Source organism: Haliaeetus albicilla, chromosome 14 (genome assembly GCF_947461875.1).
Source record: "Haliaeetus albicilla chromosome 14, bHalAlb1.1, whole genome shotgun sequence".
Classification (NCBI taxonomy): domain Eukaryota; kingdom Metazoa; phylum Chordata; class Aves; order Accipitriformes; family Accipitridae; genus Haliaeetus; species Haliaeetus albicilla.
In genome coordinates this window covers 22,411,247-22,425,898 of record NC_091496.1, presented here as the reverse complement: position 1 = coordinate 22,425,898, position 14,652 = coordinate 22,411,247, and the positions used below count along the sequence as shown (strand labels likewise).

The window sequence follows — 14,652 nt, the reverse complement described above, 5'->3', positions numbered from 1 at the left end:
GCTGTATCAAAATCATCTACTTTCTGCCTACATAAAAAGCAAGCAGTAAGAAAGCATCCTTTTGCCACAACTGGATAAAGGAAAAGTAGGTGAGCGATCAAAAGCAGAACCAATCCTTACTGTATTAGAAACATACATATTTGTCATTAAAGGTAATTTAACTAATGGACTGGCTCAAAACTGAGTGGAAGCTGCTCTATCCTTCAGCTTGCCTGTACCACATTTCACTCCAGCCATCATCTGAATGGCAAACACGGCATAAAAGCGATGTCAGAAATTTAAAAAAAAAAAAAAAATCTCCTGGGACGGTGGATTTTAAAAGCAAATGCGTATCGTTAATCTAACACTTGACACAAGCCCCATATTACCTGCCAAATGTCAGAAGGTCGCTTTCCATTCTCCCTAAAGCAGGGAGTCAAACAGGTCACCGGTGAGCGGAAAGCAGCGCGGCAACACACAGCTACTGGGTGGAAGGATGATTTCCTGGGCAGGGCTGCTGCTCTTCCACACTCAGTGGTCAGGCAGGAAAAGGTCTGGGCCCATGGCAGCTACCAAAAAGGCATCAGGAACCACGAACCTTGGCCAGATTGCCCCTTTCGAGCTAAGCCACAAGCTGAACTCTAGTGACAGCACGTCTGAATTATCTAGCCTCAGCAACATTGCTCAGGGCTGAAGTCAGACAAAACAAAGGCTTCACCAGACCCCAAAGGACAAGAATTTTGATTCTCTTCACAGGGAGAACAGGCAGAACATTTTTTAAAGCAGGTCTTTGCCTTACACGTGCCCGTCCAGGCCTATTTGCTACAGAGATACTGAGAAGGCTGCAGCTCTCCGCGCTCCAGCACTGCAATTGTTTCAAGCTGCTGCTCCAGCTGTTTGGTATCGCACCAACGGTGCACAGGACCGCTTGCTCCGAGCAGCCGGATCAAGCGTGCGCGCTTCTCTCCCCCGGACTGTACGGAGCCCTGCTGAAACGCGGGTCCGACCCCGAGGCGGTGAGCGGGCAACCCTCCGCCGCACACCTTGGCCCAAAGGTCACTCGAAAGCTCGCTTCTGCGCTCCCAGCTCCCGCCTCCTGCCGCTCCGCACCCTCCTGTAGAACGAGGCGGCTGCGCCTCAGCCGACCCGAGCGGCGACGCACGGAAAGAGGGGGCCGGGGCGGGTTTGCCGTCAGCCCCGCGGCAGGGGCTTGTGCCGGCAGCCAGAGCCTCGGCACCTGCCCTCCCGCCCGCCTCCCCACGCCCCGCCGCCGGGCACCGGCGGGCCGGACGGCTCGCCGCCCCCCCCCCAGCCCCGCCGGGACCCTCCGCCTCCGCCCAGCGCAGCCCCCGGTGCCCGGGCGAGGGGAGGCGGGGGGGCTCGGCCCCGGCCCCGGCCCCGGCCCCGGCGGGGGAGGCGCGGGGCGGGCGGGCCTCCCGCGGGGGGTGCGCGGGGCGGGGGCGGGAGGCGCCGCTCGCCCAAGCCCGGCCCCTCGCCGCAGCCCAGCCCGGCTCGGCTCGGCTCGGCGGCGCTGGCCGCTCCCGCTCCCCCCGCGCCCCCGCCCCCGCCCGGGCTCTTTGTCGGCGGGTGCCGGCGGGGGGCCGCAGCGCCATGTCCTCCCCCAAGAACGGCTTCTACCGGCAGGAGATCACCAAGACCCTCTGGGAAGTGCGGGACCGCTACCGGGACCTGCAGCCGGTGGGGTCCGGCGCCTACGGAGCCGTCTGGTGAGCGGGGCGGCCCCGGGCGGGGGCGGCGGGGGGGAGCCGCGGCGGCCTCTGCCCCGGGCCGGGGGCACACGGCCCGGCCCGCCCCGGCCCGGCCCTCTTCTCTTCTCTTCTCTCTCGCGTTGTTCCCTGCCAACTTTTTCCGGTCGTTGTGCCTGACCCGGCCTGGCCCCGCCCGGTGCTGCCGGGCCCCGCGGGGGGCTGAGGGGGGGGGTCGGCCCCGCCGCCCACCTGCCCGCTCCCGGGCCGGTCGCCGGGCTGTGCCGCCGGGGGAAGCCGGCCCTTCGCGGGGGAGCCGGCAGGCGTGCCGCGTTCCGTCCCACGCGGGTTTTCGTCCCCGGAGCGAGCCGAGCCCGGGGCGCCGCCCCCGCCCCGGCCCGGGGAGCGCTGCCCGCCGCTACCGGCCCCGGCCCGCGGCCCCCTCGGGGCGGCAGCGTCCCCAAAACGCGGGGCGTTGGCCCTTGGGACGGGACACCTGGTGTGGGTTTGTGTTGGTGGTGGTTTTGTGGGATTCTTTTTTTTTTTTTTTTTTTGGTTTTTGGTTTGCTTTTTTGCTTTTTTTTTTTTCTTCCTTCCCAGATGTTCCTCTTTAAAGCTTTCGAAAATTGGCTACTTTTCATCACAGGGCCTGGCAGCCCTTTAAAGGGATGAAACTCGACGCGGGAGGCTGCAGGCGAAGTGCTCTGGGAGGTGGTCTCCTCCCTTGGCACAGGGAGGCCAGGCAGGCACCTGGCTGGCCGCAGGTTGAGGGCTGGGCAGCGCAGGGCAGGACGCGGCCGCTCTCCGGCGCCGGCGGGGTGGCAGGGTTTGCGGTCTCGCCTCAGTCCACGCTCACCAAACTCTTCCTTTTCCCGTAAAGCTCGGCCATCGATGGAAGAAGTGGCACCAAAGTGGCCATTAAGAAATTGTACCGCCCGTTTCAGTCTGAACTCTTCGCCAAACGAGCCTACCGAGAGCTGCGCCTCCTGAAACACATGAAGCACGAAAACGTGAGTCGGGTCATTAGCAGATATCCCCCCCGAAGGCCACAGCTTACACACCCCTAAACCAGAAAGAAAGTTGTGCAGAGTTGGACAAGGCAGATGTGTGGCTGCATGGGATTTGGGAGTCTTTGGGCAAGACCTGTGTGTCTGTCTTTTGTCTGTCTGTCCTTTATCTGCAAACATCAGTTCGCACGAACTAGAACGTCCTGTGGGAAATGCCACTTCGCTTCCATGTAGGAAAGGTTGGATGGGGAGCGTTAGGACCACAGTGGAATTTGTGCTCAGAGCTAGCGAGAGAGATTAAGGACCAGAAATTACAATCTCCATCACTATGTTCCTGTGAGGTGCAGGAGAGTGCAGAGCATGGGTCTGTGCCTGTCGGTCTTGGGTGCCAGCATCTCTTTTCTTCTGAAGTTGCATGAAGATGACTATAGTACACATGCATATCTTTGGGGAGGGGGTAGGGTTTTCCTTTTTTTTTTTTTTTTTTTTTCATCGTTCATGAAGCATTTGAAAGTTTTGGGCTTGTACTGTGAAACAGGAGAAGTTAATGAATGACTAAATAAATCAGTTTACTGGGAAGAAGAGAACAGGATACAGAGCTCTGCACAGATTCCCACATAATGCAAAAGAACAGCCATAGAAAGAAGTGTTGAAAGTGTCATTGAGATAAAGATACTTAGTCCCAATAGTGCTTAACAGTTTAAGAAAAAAATGAAGGAGGAGACATTTGTGTGAAAACAGGTTTTGTGGAATCCAGGCACAGATTCCAGGTGAGAAGGCTCCCAGGGTGGGCTTGGAGGATCACAGTAGGGGCTTTAAATGCTGTTCATGAAGAATGCATGTGGAAAAAAAAAAAAAAAAGAGAGAGTTTGGAAGGAGTTGTTAAAATTATGCATAAGAATCTGGTTTAAAATGTTAATAATGTAGGAGATTAGAGCATAGCTCCATTCATGATGGCCTTCAAGGAAAGCTAAGAGATCGAAAGCGAGGATGAGAGAAACTGGTAATAACAATAGCCAGACATTGCCATTTAACGTTACAGTATTAACACTGTGAGTACCAACGATATCTAGGTTCATTTTGAAGAATAATCTGTGGGATATCCTGACTGTCCAGAAAAAAACCAGACCTTTTTGTAGGCTTAAGAACCTGTGTGCCTGTTAACATTTTGGTCTGAATCTTTTAATACATTTGACCATTTTACTTGATGATTCCTTTGAAGTAACTGCTTCATAACCACTGCTGTATATATGTTAAAGAGTTAACGTTTGCAGGGAACTTCTGTGTCATGCATGGGCTTTCATACTCTCAGCACTTTCTTTACTGAACATTTGGGAGCAGAGCAGCTCGTGCAGTTGCCAAGCTCCTAACTGTGTCCAGAATTTTGAGATTATTTTTCTTCCATTTCCCAGAATAATCTGTTGGGTAGCATTTTCCACTTCTGGTGGTTTTTATGCGGTGTATGCCCTTCAGGATAATGCTCTGGAACCCCTCCATGGACTCCTTTGATAATTAAAGAGTCTAGAAGAAGATGCTCTCTGGGGAACATCAGCACAATCTGTAAAAGTTACAAATCGGTATATATGAAGGAAGGGAATAATTTACAGTCTTAGGAAACAGTTTGGGCCACTGAGAGAAGAATATGGTCTATGTACTGAGGAAGAGTTTTACCATGAATTATGGCATCTACTGATTAGAGAACAAAGACCGAATAAATGATCCTACAGGGATTCACAGGCACCGTGGAGGCAGAAGCCGGCTACTCCACCCGTCCGTGATGAGGCTGACATGGCAGTACAACCCATCAGGAGAATTTCCATCTGCCATCCCAGCCTCACACCCTTCTGTCAGTTGTTTCACCCATGGTGAATTAGGAATAGCAACAATGCCTTTTAGGATCTCTAGTCCCTGTGCTGATCTCAGGAGACTCCTTTAGCCACTCCACGCATCCAAAATTAAACCAGAGTGGCAGTATCGCTCCTCGTCAGGATTTTCACACCCCCCCACCCCGCTTTGACCCACCACCATTCTGTCAAAGAGCCTCTTTTTTGCATATTTCCACCAAAGGATGGATTTACAGGCAGACAGTAAGGTCCTTTCCCGTTCCCATCAGCAGCCCCCGGTGTGCTGTGCACGCCTTTGATGATATATACAGTAGTGGCAGGACAGCTGCCTGTTCTCTGTCATTACCATCGTGGCTTCTGTGGGTCTGGCCATGGGGTTTTGAATGGGCGCCACTCAGGTGGGTGCATATCTCCTTATAGCAGGAATTAATAGAATAGAACAGTGATTGAAGTATCTTTCCTGATTTTTCTGTTAACTAACAATTTATAGTATACTTCTAAAAATAGCAGTTATCTATCCTTCTGGTTAGGTACAACTGCTATTAAAAATTAATCAAACTGAAGTCATTGTTTCAAAGACCACAATAAAATAGTGATGCCACTGTTACCTCTGTCTTAGGTGTTGGTAATCTAAGTATGTAGAGGACATGGGGTGTGATAGCTGGTCTGATGGTATTGCCACAATGGATTAGACTTGGGATATTGTTGCAACATTGCACTAATCGGCCAGTACAAATCTTCATCTTGCTTTTTTCCTACTTCAGGATATAAACTATTTCAAGGTTCTGTTTATTCGATAGTTAAAATTGCATTCAATTTGCTCTTCTGAACTGTTTTTCTTTCAAAATTACTTCTGTAATCTTGATGCACTTCATGTTGGATTACATGAAGAGTGTGATGTTTTGTTTGTTTCACCGTGATTGCCTCTTGATGGACCGTCTCTGCCCTTCATAGCTTTCGGGGAAGTGTTGTGTTAAGCATGTAGCAATACATTATCATAGTTTATTTAACCTTATGCTGTATTCAGAATGATGGAAGAAATTGTAGTGGTCTGACACATTGTGTTAAGAATAGCATCTCTGATCCTCCATTAAGGTAGCAGGAGATACCATTAAACCTGTGCCACAGTGATATAATTCATCAGTGTGTCATGCTTCAGTGAAGAAAATGGAGGAAAACTTCTGCTTAATACCCTGGATGACCTCCATTATAGAGCCTTTGAGGAACATGCTCATGTCCTTACTGTGGAAGGGTTGTAGGATGACCAGGAGTCCTGTAAAAACAAATACAGGAGTCATCCTACTGAATTTTACTGGAATTTTATTTTACCTTGTAAGGAAGCTAACTCACAAGTCAGTTTGCTTGTCTATTTAGACATTTTCAGGAGGAGGCAACTCTGGTTGCTGGCACGACCATCTTTCGTTATATATGCTAGACCTTTGTTCTCCCTAATGGCTGTCAAGCAGGACATTACTTAAATGTAGTGAGGAATATTTCTATATAAACTGTGCAAACTTGGTAGCGTGAGACTTCTCATCAACCCTTTGCAAACAAATCCAGGGGAGAAATGGTGTTGAGGACCACAGGGCAGAGGTTGTATGTGAAGAGGACAAGACCTGGCTGTTAGGAGATAAATCACTGTCTTTAATGGCACTGGTATCCATTATTTTTTTTGTAGGCCTTTTAATCTGAGAGCATCTGGGATGTTTCACAAACATCATAAACTACTTCTACTGCCTAAGAAGCAGTCTAACCCAGATCAATTCCTCAGACATTGCCAAAAAGAAAAGTTAGTTTCCAGTGGGATAAGCTGCCGGATCACTCTGTAGCTGCGTAAACAGATATTCTGGCACAAGAAAGGGAATGGTGTGAAAATGAGGTATAAAAACAGCTAAAGCAGAATGAAGAGAGCACTGTGTTTGGTTTTGGTGTTTTTTTTTTCATGCTAGCTTGAAGTATTCATCCCACTACAGCCTTAGCAGCTCGATTATTTCTTTGGCATCTGCTGCATCTTGTATAGAAGACCAGGCTGTTTACCTTTAGGAAATTTTTTTTCAGTAGTGCTGCTTTTTGTCAAGTTCAGTTAAAGTGAGGACCCTTAAAACTATCTGTTACGGCTCTGACTTAAAACCAGTAACAGTGAAAATATGGCCAGCATGCTATCTTTGGCCCTGGCTTTGGCTCTCAAACATTTGTGTAGCTCTGCATTCATGTATTCTTCTGAATTTAATGGAGACGGCTGTGTATGCAAAGCTAAACCCAGACAAGTAAGTGGAGGTGCAGAACCTTTAGTTTCATTTGGCAAATAACTTGGATTTTATTATGCACTTGGACTGGAAGTGATACCACGATACCCACCTTTTGTTGAAACAACTGCACAGTGGCTTGTACTGGTCCAGTCCTGGTGCCCTTCTCACCTCCCAGTTTGCTAACAGAAGTTTTAAAGTTTCCAGCAGGAGTGCAAAATAGCTGGCAGGGGAGATGGCACTGAAGAGAGGGAGAGAAAAGCAGCGGCTCGTGCTGATGTCTTGTGTCAGTACAGAGTGCGGATTTTATCAAAGTGTGGTACATGCATGTGTATGTGTACATACGTGTATACCTATGTATACATATAAGCACCCATGGGAATTCTGACGCAATTTTACCAAGTTAGATTCTGAATGTGTTTCTGGCATAAAATTTTTGACAAATGCCCGTTAAACGGTTCTTGGGTTGGGTAATATTCCACAGATGTTTTCTCTTCCTGGAAACCTTGTGTGTAAGAGGCAACTGCAGTATTTGTTTAAAGGTACTCTATATTATGCTCTCACTCATTGCTCTGAGTGGAAATTATTCTCTGGTGTATTCCCACATCTGAAGACCAGTATGTGTTTTGCATTATGAGAACCATGTAGCTTCCCCCCCCCCCCCTTTTTGGAAGGAACTCAGGTATCCAACAGACACCAAACTGTCTGTCTCTCTGCAGTTATATTTCTGAGGATGATGCAGGCCTTCACTTTTAGGTTGGCTAATATTTAATTCTGTTGACTTCTTTATTTTGAAAAAATGTTAGGCTTTTTATTTACACCTACAAGTGTCATCCAAGGCAGGAGTTTGTTCCAGAGAAAATAGTGGGGCAGTCTGTGTTCCTGGTTGAGAAAATCTTAAAACTGTCACCTTTTGCAGTTCATCCACCCTGACGTGAGCACTAGAAGAGCAACAGCCTCTGCAGTGTACAAAAACAGACCAACAAGGGAGTTGTGGATGAGTGATGCCTTTACAGATGAAAGCATGCTCACTGTTAGAAGAGGTTTCCCGCAGCAAGTCCTGCAGGAATGCATCAACTAAAAATTCACATCCTCTGGGTACACAAGTGACGGTAAAGTGTAATTCGGGAATCCTGTCTGGAGATGGCAAATCTCCTTATGGGTCCTTATTAAAGCAAAAATACAGTTATAACTGGATAGTTTATTGCTGTCAAAAGGTTGTGGGGAGAAACACTCCTGGCTGCCTTTCTGTGGGCTGAAAGCTTAGCACAGCTAGGGAGTTAACAGGACACCAGAGTCACTTATTTTAGTACTCAAAAGCCAATAAATCAACATGGTGGTATCGGTTGTCACTTCTGCTTATTTTTACAAGCCTGCCTAATAGGTGTTTTACCTAGGCTGGGCTTCAGCTGATAGCCATCTCTTTACACCCTAGCCTTGGGTACTAATAAAGCAGACTGATTACCTTAGTCCGATAAATGAAAATAAGGAAGACAGCACTGAAACTTAAACCTTCTCTTTGGTTTGCCATCCAGTCCAGAGATGAAGATGTGTCTGTCTGCAGGATTTGGATCTGTCCAGTGCTACATATGGGTCCTTGAAAGAAGAGTGTGGTGATGCTCATGGTTGTGTCTTGTGCTTGCCGGTGTGCTGACTGGCAGTAGAAAAGGAAAGGAGTTCTCAGTCCATCAGCAGGCATCCCTTGTGTCATGTAGCAGTAATCGGCAAGGAAGAAAGGTGACTGTGGTGCAAGGCTTGTGTGTGGATAGTTAAAATTTTAAAAAGATTGAGACTTCTTATTGTAGTAAAAGGATGCAAGTGCTCTGTGATGTGGAACTGCACAGGAACATGAAGTTGAAGCTAACCCTGCAGAAAATTTAATGCAGCATAATATGTAGTTCAGTGCACCCCATCAGGGATCTCTCTTAAAAAATGTACTTGCTTTTGTAGCTCGAGTGCCAAAGTCATTCAACTTCACTGTGTTTTCATGCGTAACGTGCATAAGAAAGCAGCACTTACTGTATAAGAGACATAACCTATGTTACTTATTAATTTATACAAGATCTGAGTCTTTCATTGATGTGCTGCTGCTTCTTACATCAGAAACTTTCCTTTACAGAAATGCAGTGGAACGGTCCTTGAATAAAAGTAATCCAACACATGAAAGCGCACGGGAGGAGAGAGATGAGGAGCTCTTTGCTGTTGTGTTCAACTGCTGGAATAACATTTGGAAAAAGAGGCAGCTGAGAAGGGAAAGGCAGAAACCACCTTACCAATGCAAAGCTGTTATTTATTTGCTGACAGTAGTTAAAGTTGATCAGGGTGGTCAGTATAAATGTCTTGGGGGGGGGGGGGGGGGGGGAGGGACAGACAGATGATAGGGATAAGAAAGGCTGGAGATACTGCCACCCACCCCCCACTGGCTTCGTAGGGAAGAGACACAATCAACAAAGTAAAGATATTGAACAAAGGCATACCTGTGGAAAACACGTTAAACTGGTAGTCGGGTAGTTTTGCTGTTACTGTGGCTTTGCTGTGCAGGAAGATGGGAGAGACACAGTATTACACTCTCTCCTTGAGATACGAGCAAGAAAGGTGCTTCAGTGGAGGCTGCAGAAATCCTCGTTGGTTTTCAGTCAGGTGGGCGGTAGGAAACAAGGTGCATCCTTTGTGGGCTAATTAATTTGAGAAATTTGGCAGAGTTAATGGGGGAAAAAATGAGACCCTGAAAGGGCAGTGCTGCTGCTGGTTTCCACAGATGCTTTTCGTTCCCATCGCAGAGTGTACTGGGTTGGTTCCTCAGCTGTGCTTCCATCTCTGATAGTAAATGTGTTGAATTAACACCAAAAAAATAGAGCTACAGAAGGTTTCAGAGATACCTCTGTTACATTTCGTATAGGCCACACTATGAAAAAAAGAACAATTCTTGTAATTGTTTTACGGTGGCTTACTTTTGTGCTGGGACCTTCAGTATCATAAAGTTTTTTTACAAATACTGTATTTAGTTGAGAGCCTTTTAGACAGACAGGATTTTCCATGATATTATGGAGGAGGGACTTTCCTACGCTTTGTCCAGTTCTTTTCCTTTTCCTGAAGAGGTAGCTGGAGTTGTATCTTCCTCGGAGAATTTATTTTATCCTGTACCCCCTTGTGCTTAACATATCTGCAGAAAGCTGTGACCTAAATGGAAATATTAATGAGTCTGTTCCAGTACAGGAAAATCATCCCAAAGCACAGGTATTAAATAAAGATCACTGAGGAAATGGAAATGGGTCCCTCACTTTTATATTTAAATTTATTAACTATTAGTATGTCTTACCATTTTGGACACTAAAATGGATTTCAGGATTTTTAGAAAGCTTCTTTTGTAGAGCAGGAAAAGAAGTATTGTGAAATCCTTGGCATGTTAAAAGAGTTTTCTGGTTCATTATTTAAAATTCCCTTCAGTGGGAGCTAAGCGTTGGTCTCAGTGGTATTCTTCACTGCAGAGGATTTGCTGCAATGATAAGCTTGTGTCTGTGAGTTTGCAGCCTTACCTCAGAAGTAATATATATTGTATATCAGGCAGCATTAACTACAGGGAACTCTGTTTACTTTAATAGAGAAACAGTAAAATGTTAGTGAACTTCATTAAGTGTGTTTTGGGGCTGGTGTGTTCTTCGTGGAAACGTGTTCTTCATGCTCCTGTGTTTCACAGCGGGCGCCTGATGCCACCTTGGTGCACAGAGGGATGCGGTACAGCAGCCACCCTATTTCATTCTCTGCTGTGTCCCTTCTTTTTATTGTGGCGTCCCTGTGTCTTTCACTTTCAGACGTGATGGAGTTTATTTTCCTACATTTCTTGCTTAGGTAAATGAAGGCATGGAAATACCTCCTTGAGGAAAACAAGCAGGACTTCTGAAAAAGTGGGGCTTAATAGGGAAAGAAGTGCATATTAGATAAGATTACTGTTAAAACGTTAACTTCCTTCTTTTTAATACTGAAACCTTTGGAGAGCACACAACTTTTCTGGCTGTGTATGCTCTGTGTGTGTGTGCACACACTGCCTTAGGAAATGCCCGTAGAGCTGCATTATGCTCCACTGATGTCACATACAACTTCCTAATTCCTCTCTCTCCCTGCCTCCATATAGAAATGGAAAACCTTACGTAAAATGGTCGTGCAAAAAAATAATTAAAAAAAAATTCTTGCCGTAATGTTAGCACTGAGGTTATTACTTCAAATAATAACAACATTGTTTTATGGTAGTTATATTATTCTTATTTAATTAGTTTTGTATAACAGTCCTTGGGAAAATATTATTAGTGATTTTTTTTCAAACATATGTGTGGCTACAAAGAAAGAGTTGCAATTTTCTGTCTTTGTCTTTATTAGTTTTTCTATCTTGTTCATCATTATGACATTTTTATAATATCCAGGCTAACTGCAGTCATTCCTCCTGAATGTGGAAAAGATAAAAATACATGCAGTAAGGATTTCATCACAGCTGGAGATTTGTATAAAGGAAGTCGCCTTTCTTTTCTTGCATTTTTTTCCTGCTTTTCTGCTCTTGCTTCTCTTTACTTACATGTACTTTTTTTTAAAGAACTCTTGTTTTGTGGAGTAATTAAGACGTAGTAGTAACGTCCAAAATCCATCCTGACTGTTATCAAAGTGGATTTTTCAGTCCTCCTTTTAGTGTTTTGATGGTAATATCAGACAACGTAATACACCATTACCCCTAGTTCCTTTCTTGCAGTTTCTAATTTTATACAGCTTTAGTTTGATATATAATCCGATGTGCTTAAATTGTATGGCCGTGGAGATAGGTCTGAACAAAGTTATAAAGGCTATTAGTCTTTTAGCTTGCTTTCCAGCAAACCCCTGCGTGCCCCTATTGTCAAGGCAGCCTGCACCTGGGAAACACCATGAGCAGTCCAGGGCTTGGGAGGCTTCCTGTGAGCAGACAGAAATGGTTCTGAATTAGTAGTAGGAGTAGAAAAGAAGCAACTTGAAAAGCCTGTGCTATTTAGGCACTGCCTGGATTAAGCAGCATCCATGCTGAGATCTGGCTTTAGACAACTCCAGCTACGTCTTTTGGAGCATCGGGTTCTGTATATTTAATTTTCAGTGTTTAATGGGCTTGAAAGAAGCATTGGCAGTTATGATAACGCATCTAGTCAGTTGGTATAGCTCTGCTGAAAACCATACTAGTAGAAAAAACTGTGGTGGGAAAACCATTTTACTAGATTGTTATTTCTCTGTTGAGTGATAGAATGCTTTAGTTTGACAAAAAATACTCTTAAGGAGAAGCTAAGGTATAAGGCATAGTAAATCATATTAAGCTCTTGATAATTTACTCTTTATAAAAACAGTTTAGTTCTAGTTTCTTCTCTGTACTCCCCATTAGATATTGTAGTCTATGTACCTAAATTACACTGTTAGTGAAATTAGAAGATGTTTAAAGTGTTCTTCATTGTCAGGCAGCAGGCCCAGCTAAGTGAATAGCACTTATGACTGCTTCAGGTTATAAACCGATTTGTCTGGTTTATTTTCAACACTTCAGTGGTTCAAGTTAAAAAGATGCTCTCTCCTCTTACATAAAACTGTTAGCTTCTGAACTTTTTGTTCAAGTAAATACATTTTTTTTATCACAGGGTCAAACAGCCCTCAGAGTTACAAAATTTAACACATAACAAATCCTGGTGTTCCTAGGTGCTACTTTAGGTATTCTTTCTGCCATCTTTATGCCTGTAGCTAATGTCTCACTATGGAAATTATTTTTTATTATATTTTTTCATTTATTATGCAGTTCAGGATTTTTTGTGTTAAATCAGTATTAATCCATGTTTTGTTTTTTCTCCCCTCTCCCTTATTTTTAGGTCATTGGAATACTGGATGTGTTCACACCAGACGTAACACTGGAGAAGTTTAATGACTTGTAAGTTCTGAGTTGTTTGTGTTTGCGAGCAGGGCATCATTGCTTGTGCAGGAGGAACAGTTGTTGCTTTTTTAAATGGAGAATTCCAAAATTGTTGCTTCATGGATTTTTTTTCTGAATTTCATCTTAATATAACTCTTAAGTGCAACTTCAGAATTGGTAGGTTGAGGTTTTCAGATTGTCATTAGAACCAGCTACCTATCTTATACGGTGTGTACTTCTTTCAGCTCTTAGTAAATGGCAGTTTCAAGTACTGATTTCTTACCCTAAGGCCCAGGTTGCCCAAATGATAAGACAATTCTTAACCCAAACAAGTAGACTGAAAATGATGCCTGCTACGCAACACATCTCCAGTGTGTTCCATCCTAATTCAAGGATTAATTCAAAACTGCCGATGCTGATGAATTTTTTTAGTGGTTATCTGCGCTGTGGTTTGTTGTACTCCCTGAATGGTTTCCCAGTCCAGTGGTCCAAACAGCACAGGATATAGATCATTTCTAGCACCAGGCATATACATCTCCCTGATCTTTTTGCAGCATCTCAGACTCAAGATATTTAGCATGTCTGTTGTTTTGCTTGTGGATCCTGCTGCAATTTTTGTGAATTAGAGTCACTAGATAAACAGTAGTCAGAAGTCCTGTTGGGCTTAATGTAGATTTCATGTTACATTCGTAGAACTGTTCTGGATTTCATCTAATGTAGCTATGTTTCAAAAACAACCTTGCATATTTATATGTTAACAAAGCAAGCTATCTGATGGGAAAATGTAGAAAATTAAGTACAGAAAACATGGATCCTGTGTTCCTAATGATGATTTGGGTCAAAATCATTGAATCAAAAAGGATGTTGTCTATATTGCCTATTGTGCTAGCATTTTACGTAGCATATGGGATAAAATGCACATGTATATGATTAGCATTCAAGCATTGTGTTTTAAATGGGACCCTAAAATCTTCCTTCAAGTTTTGGAGGTGGAAGTCAAATAGGAGGGGCATTTTTGTAACTGAAACTGCAACAGGTGAGCCTATGGCAAAATTTGCTTTCAAGACTTTGGGCAAGCTGTGAGGGATGAGGAGAGGTAGATGTGTGTACATTTAAAATTAAAATGGAGAAACAGCTTTTGTGAATTAAGGTGAAATGGATAATTTGAGGGAGACTTTCTTTTTGCTGACTAGTCATGAGATGTTGTCTGTGGCCTATTGTATAAAGATCAGATTCAAGCAGATTTGTGGTTAGAAGCGGCAGAAGCGAGGTGGGTGGTTTCACCAGAGCCTGTCTCTAAGGTTGGTCTTGTCTGAGACCTGAGGTTTCTTAGCTGACTCCTAGCCCTCCTGTCTAGAGGGGAGCATGCTCCTCCTCAACTTGCCACTCTGCTCTCCTGCTCCTCTACTCTACCAGTCAATGTATTAACAAAGACTGAAGACAAAGTCCCTTCTACTTTATGAAAGAAGAGTCCTTTCCCTGCTCATGCTTGTGTGGGAAAAAATGTTTGGTACCTAGGAAATGTTGAAAATATTACTTATAAGTCTTAGTGACTAAATCAGTGCCCCATCTCCCTTATGACTTTATATTCAGTTTCTATTTTGTTTATAGTTACAATTCTAATAGAATAAATAAAGCTTTCATACAGGTTTAATAGTAGAAATCAGCAGAATTATAATTTGCATATTTTAACCAGACAAAACCCATTTAAGTCTAAATAATAAAATCTGTAGCTATGAAACAATGATCATATCTAATTCTTCCCTTCATGAAAATGCTTCTGCTTGTCTTCATAAGAAGAGGAAAACTGATGACTTTATCCTCAGGTGCCAGATACAACTGGCTCTGGCTCTGGCTCTGTTCAGACCTGACTTTAGGAATAGACTCTGAAGGATGAGTTTACTACAAGCAATGTAAAGAACAGTTTTAGATCTTAAGTAAAGATTAGTCTTGAAGTGCCAGGATGGC

At 44.5% G+C, this 14,652-nt stretch overlaps 1 protein-coding gene across 2 annotated transcripts in view; it reads left to right on the top strand.

Moving 5' to 3' along the window:
* The first annotated feature begins 1,419 nt into the window (after nucleotides 1–1,419).
* Nucleotides 1,420–14,652, top strand: part of MAPK12 (mitogen-activated protein kinase 12) — a 41,309-nt gene continuing 28,076 nt past the window's right edge. The window contains exons 1-3 of one of the 2 annotated variants that reach the window (XM_069801966.1): nucleotides 1,420–1,706; nucleotides 2,566–2,695; nucleotides 12,644–12,702. In XM_069801966.1, the coding sequence (XP_069658067.1) occupies nucleotides 1,591–1,706; nucleotides 2,566–2,695; nucleotides 12,644–12,702 (305 nt within the window). In that variant the 5' untranslated portion in view covers nucleotides 1,420–1,590. The remainder of the gene's footprint in view (nucleotides 1,707–2,565; nucleotides 2,696–12,643; nucleotides 12,703–14,652) is intronic. The other variant, XM_069801965.1, reaches the window with a different exon arrangement.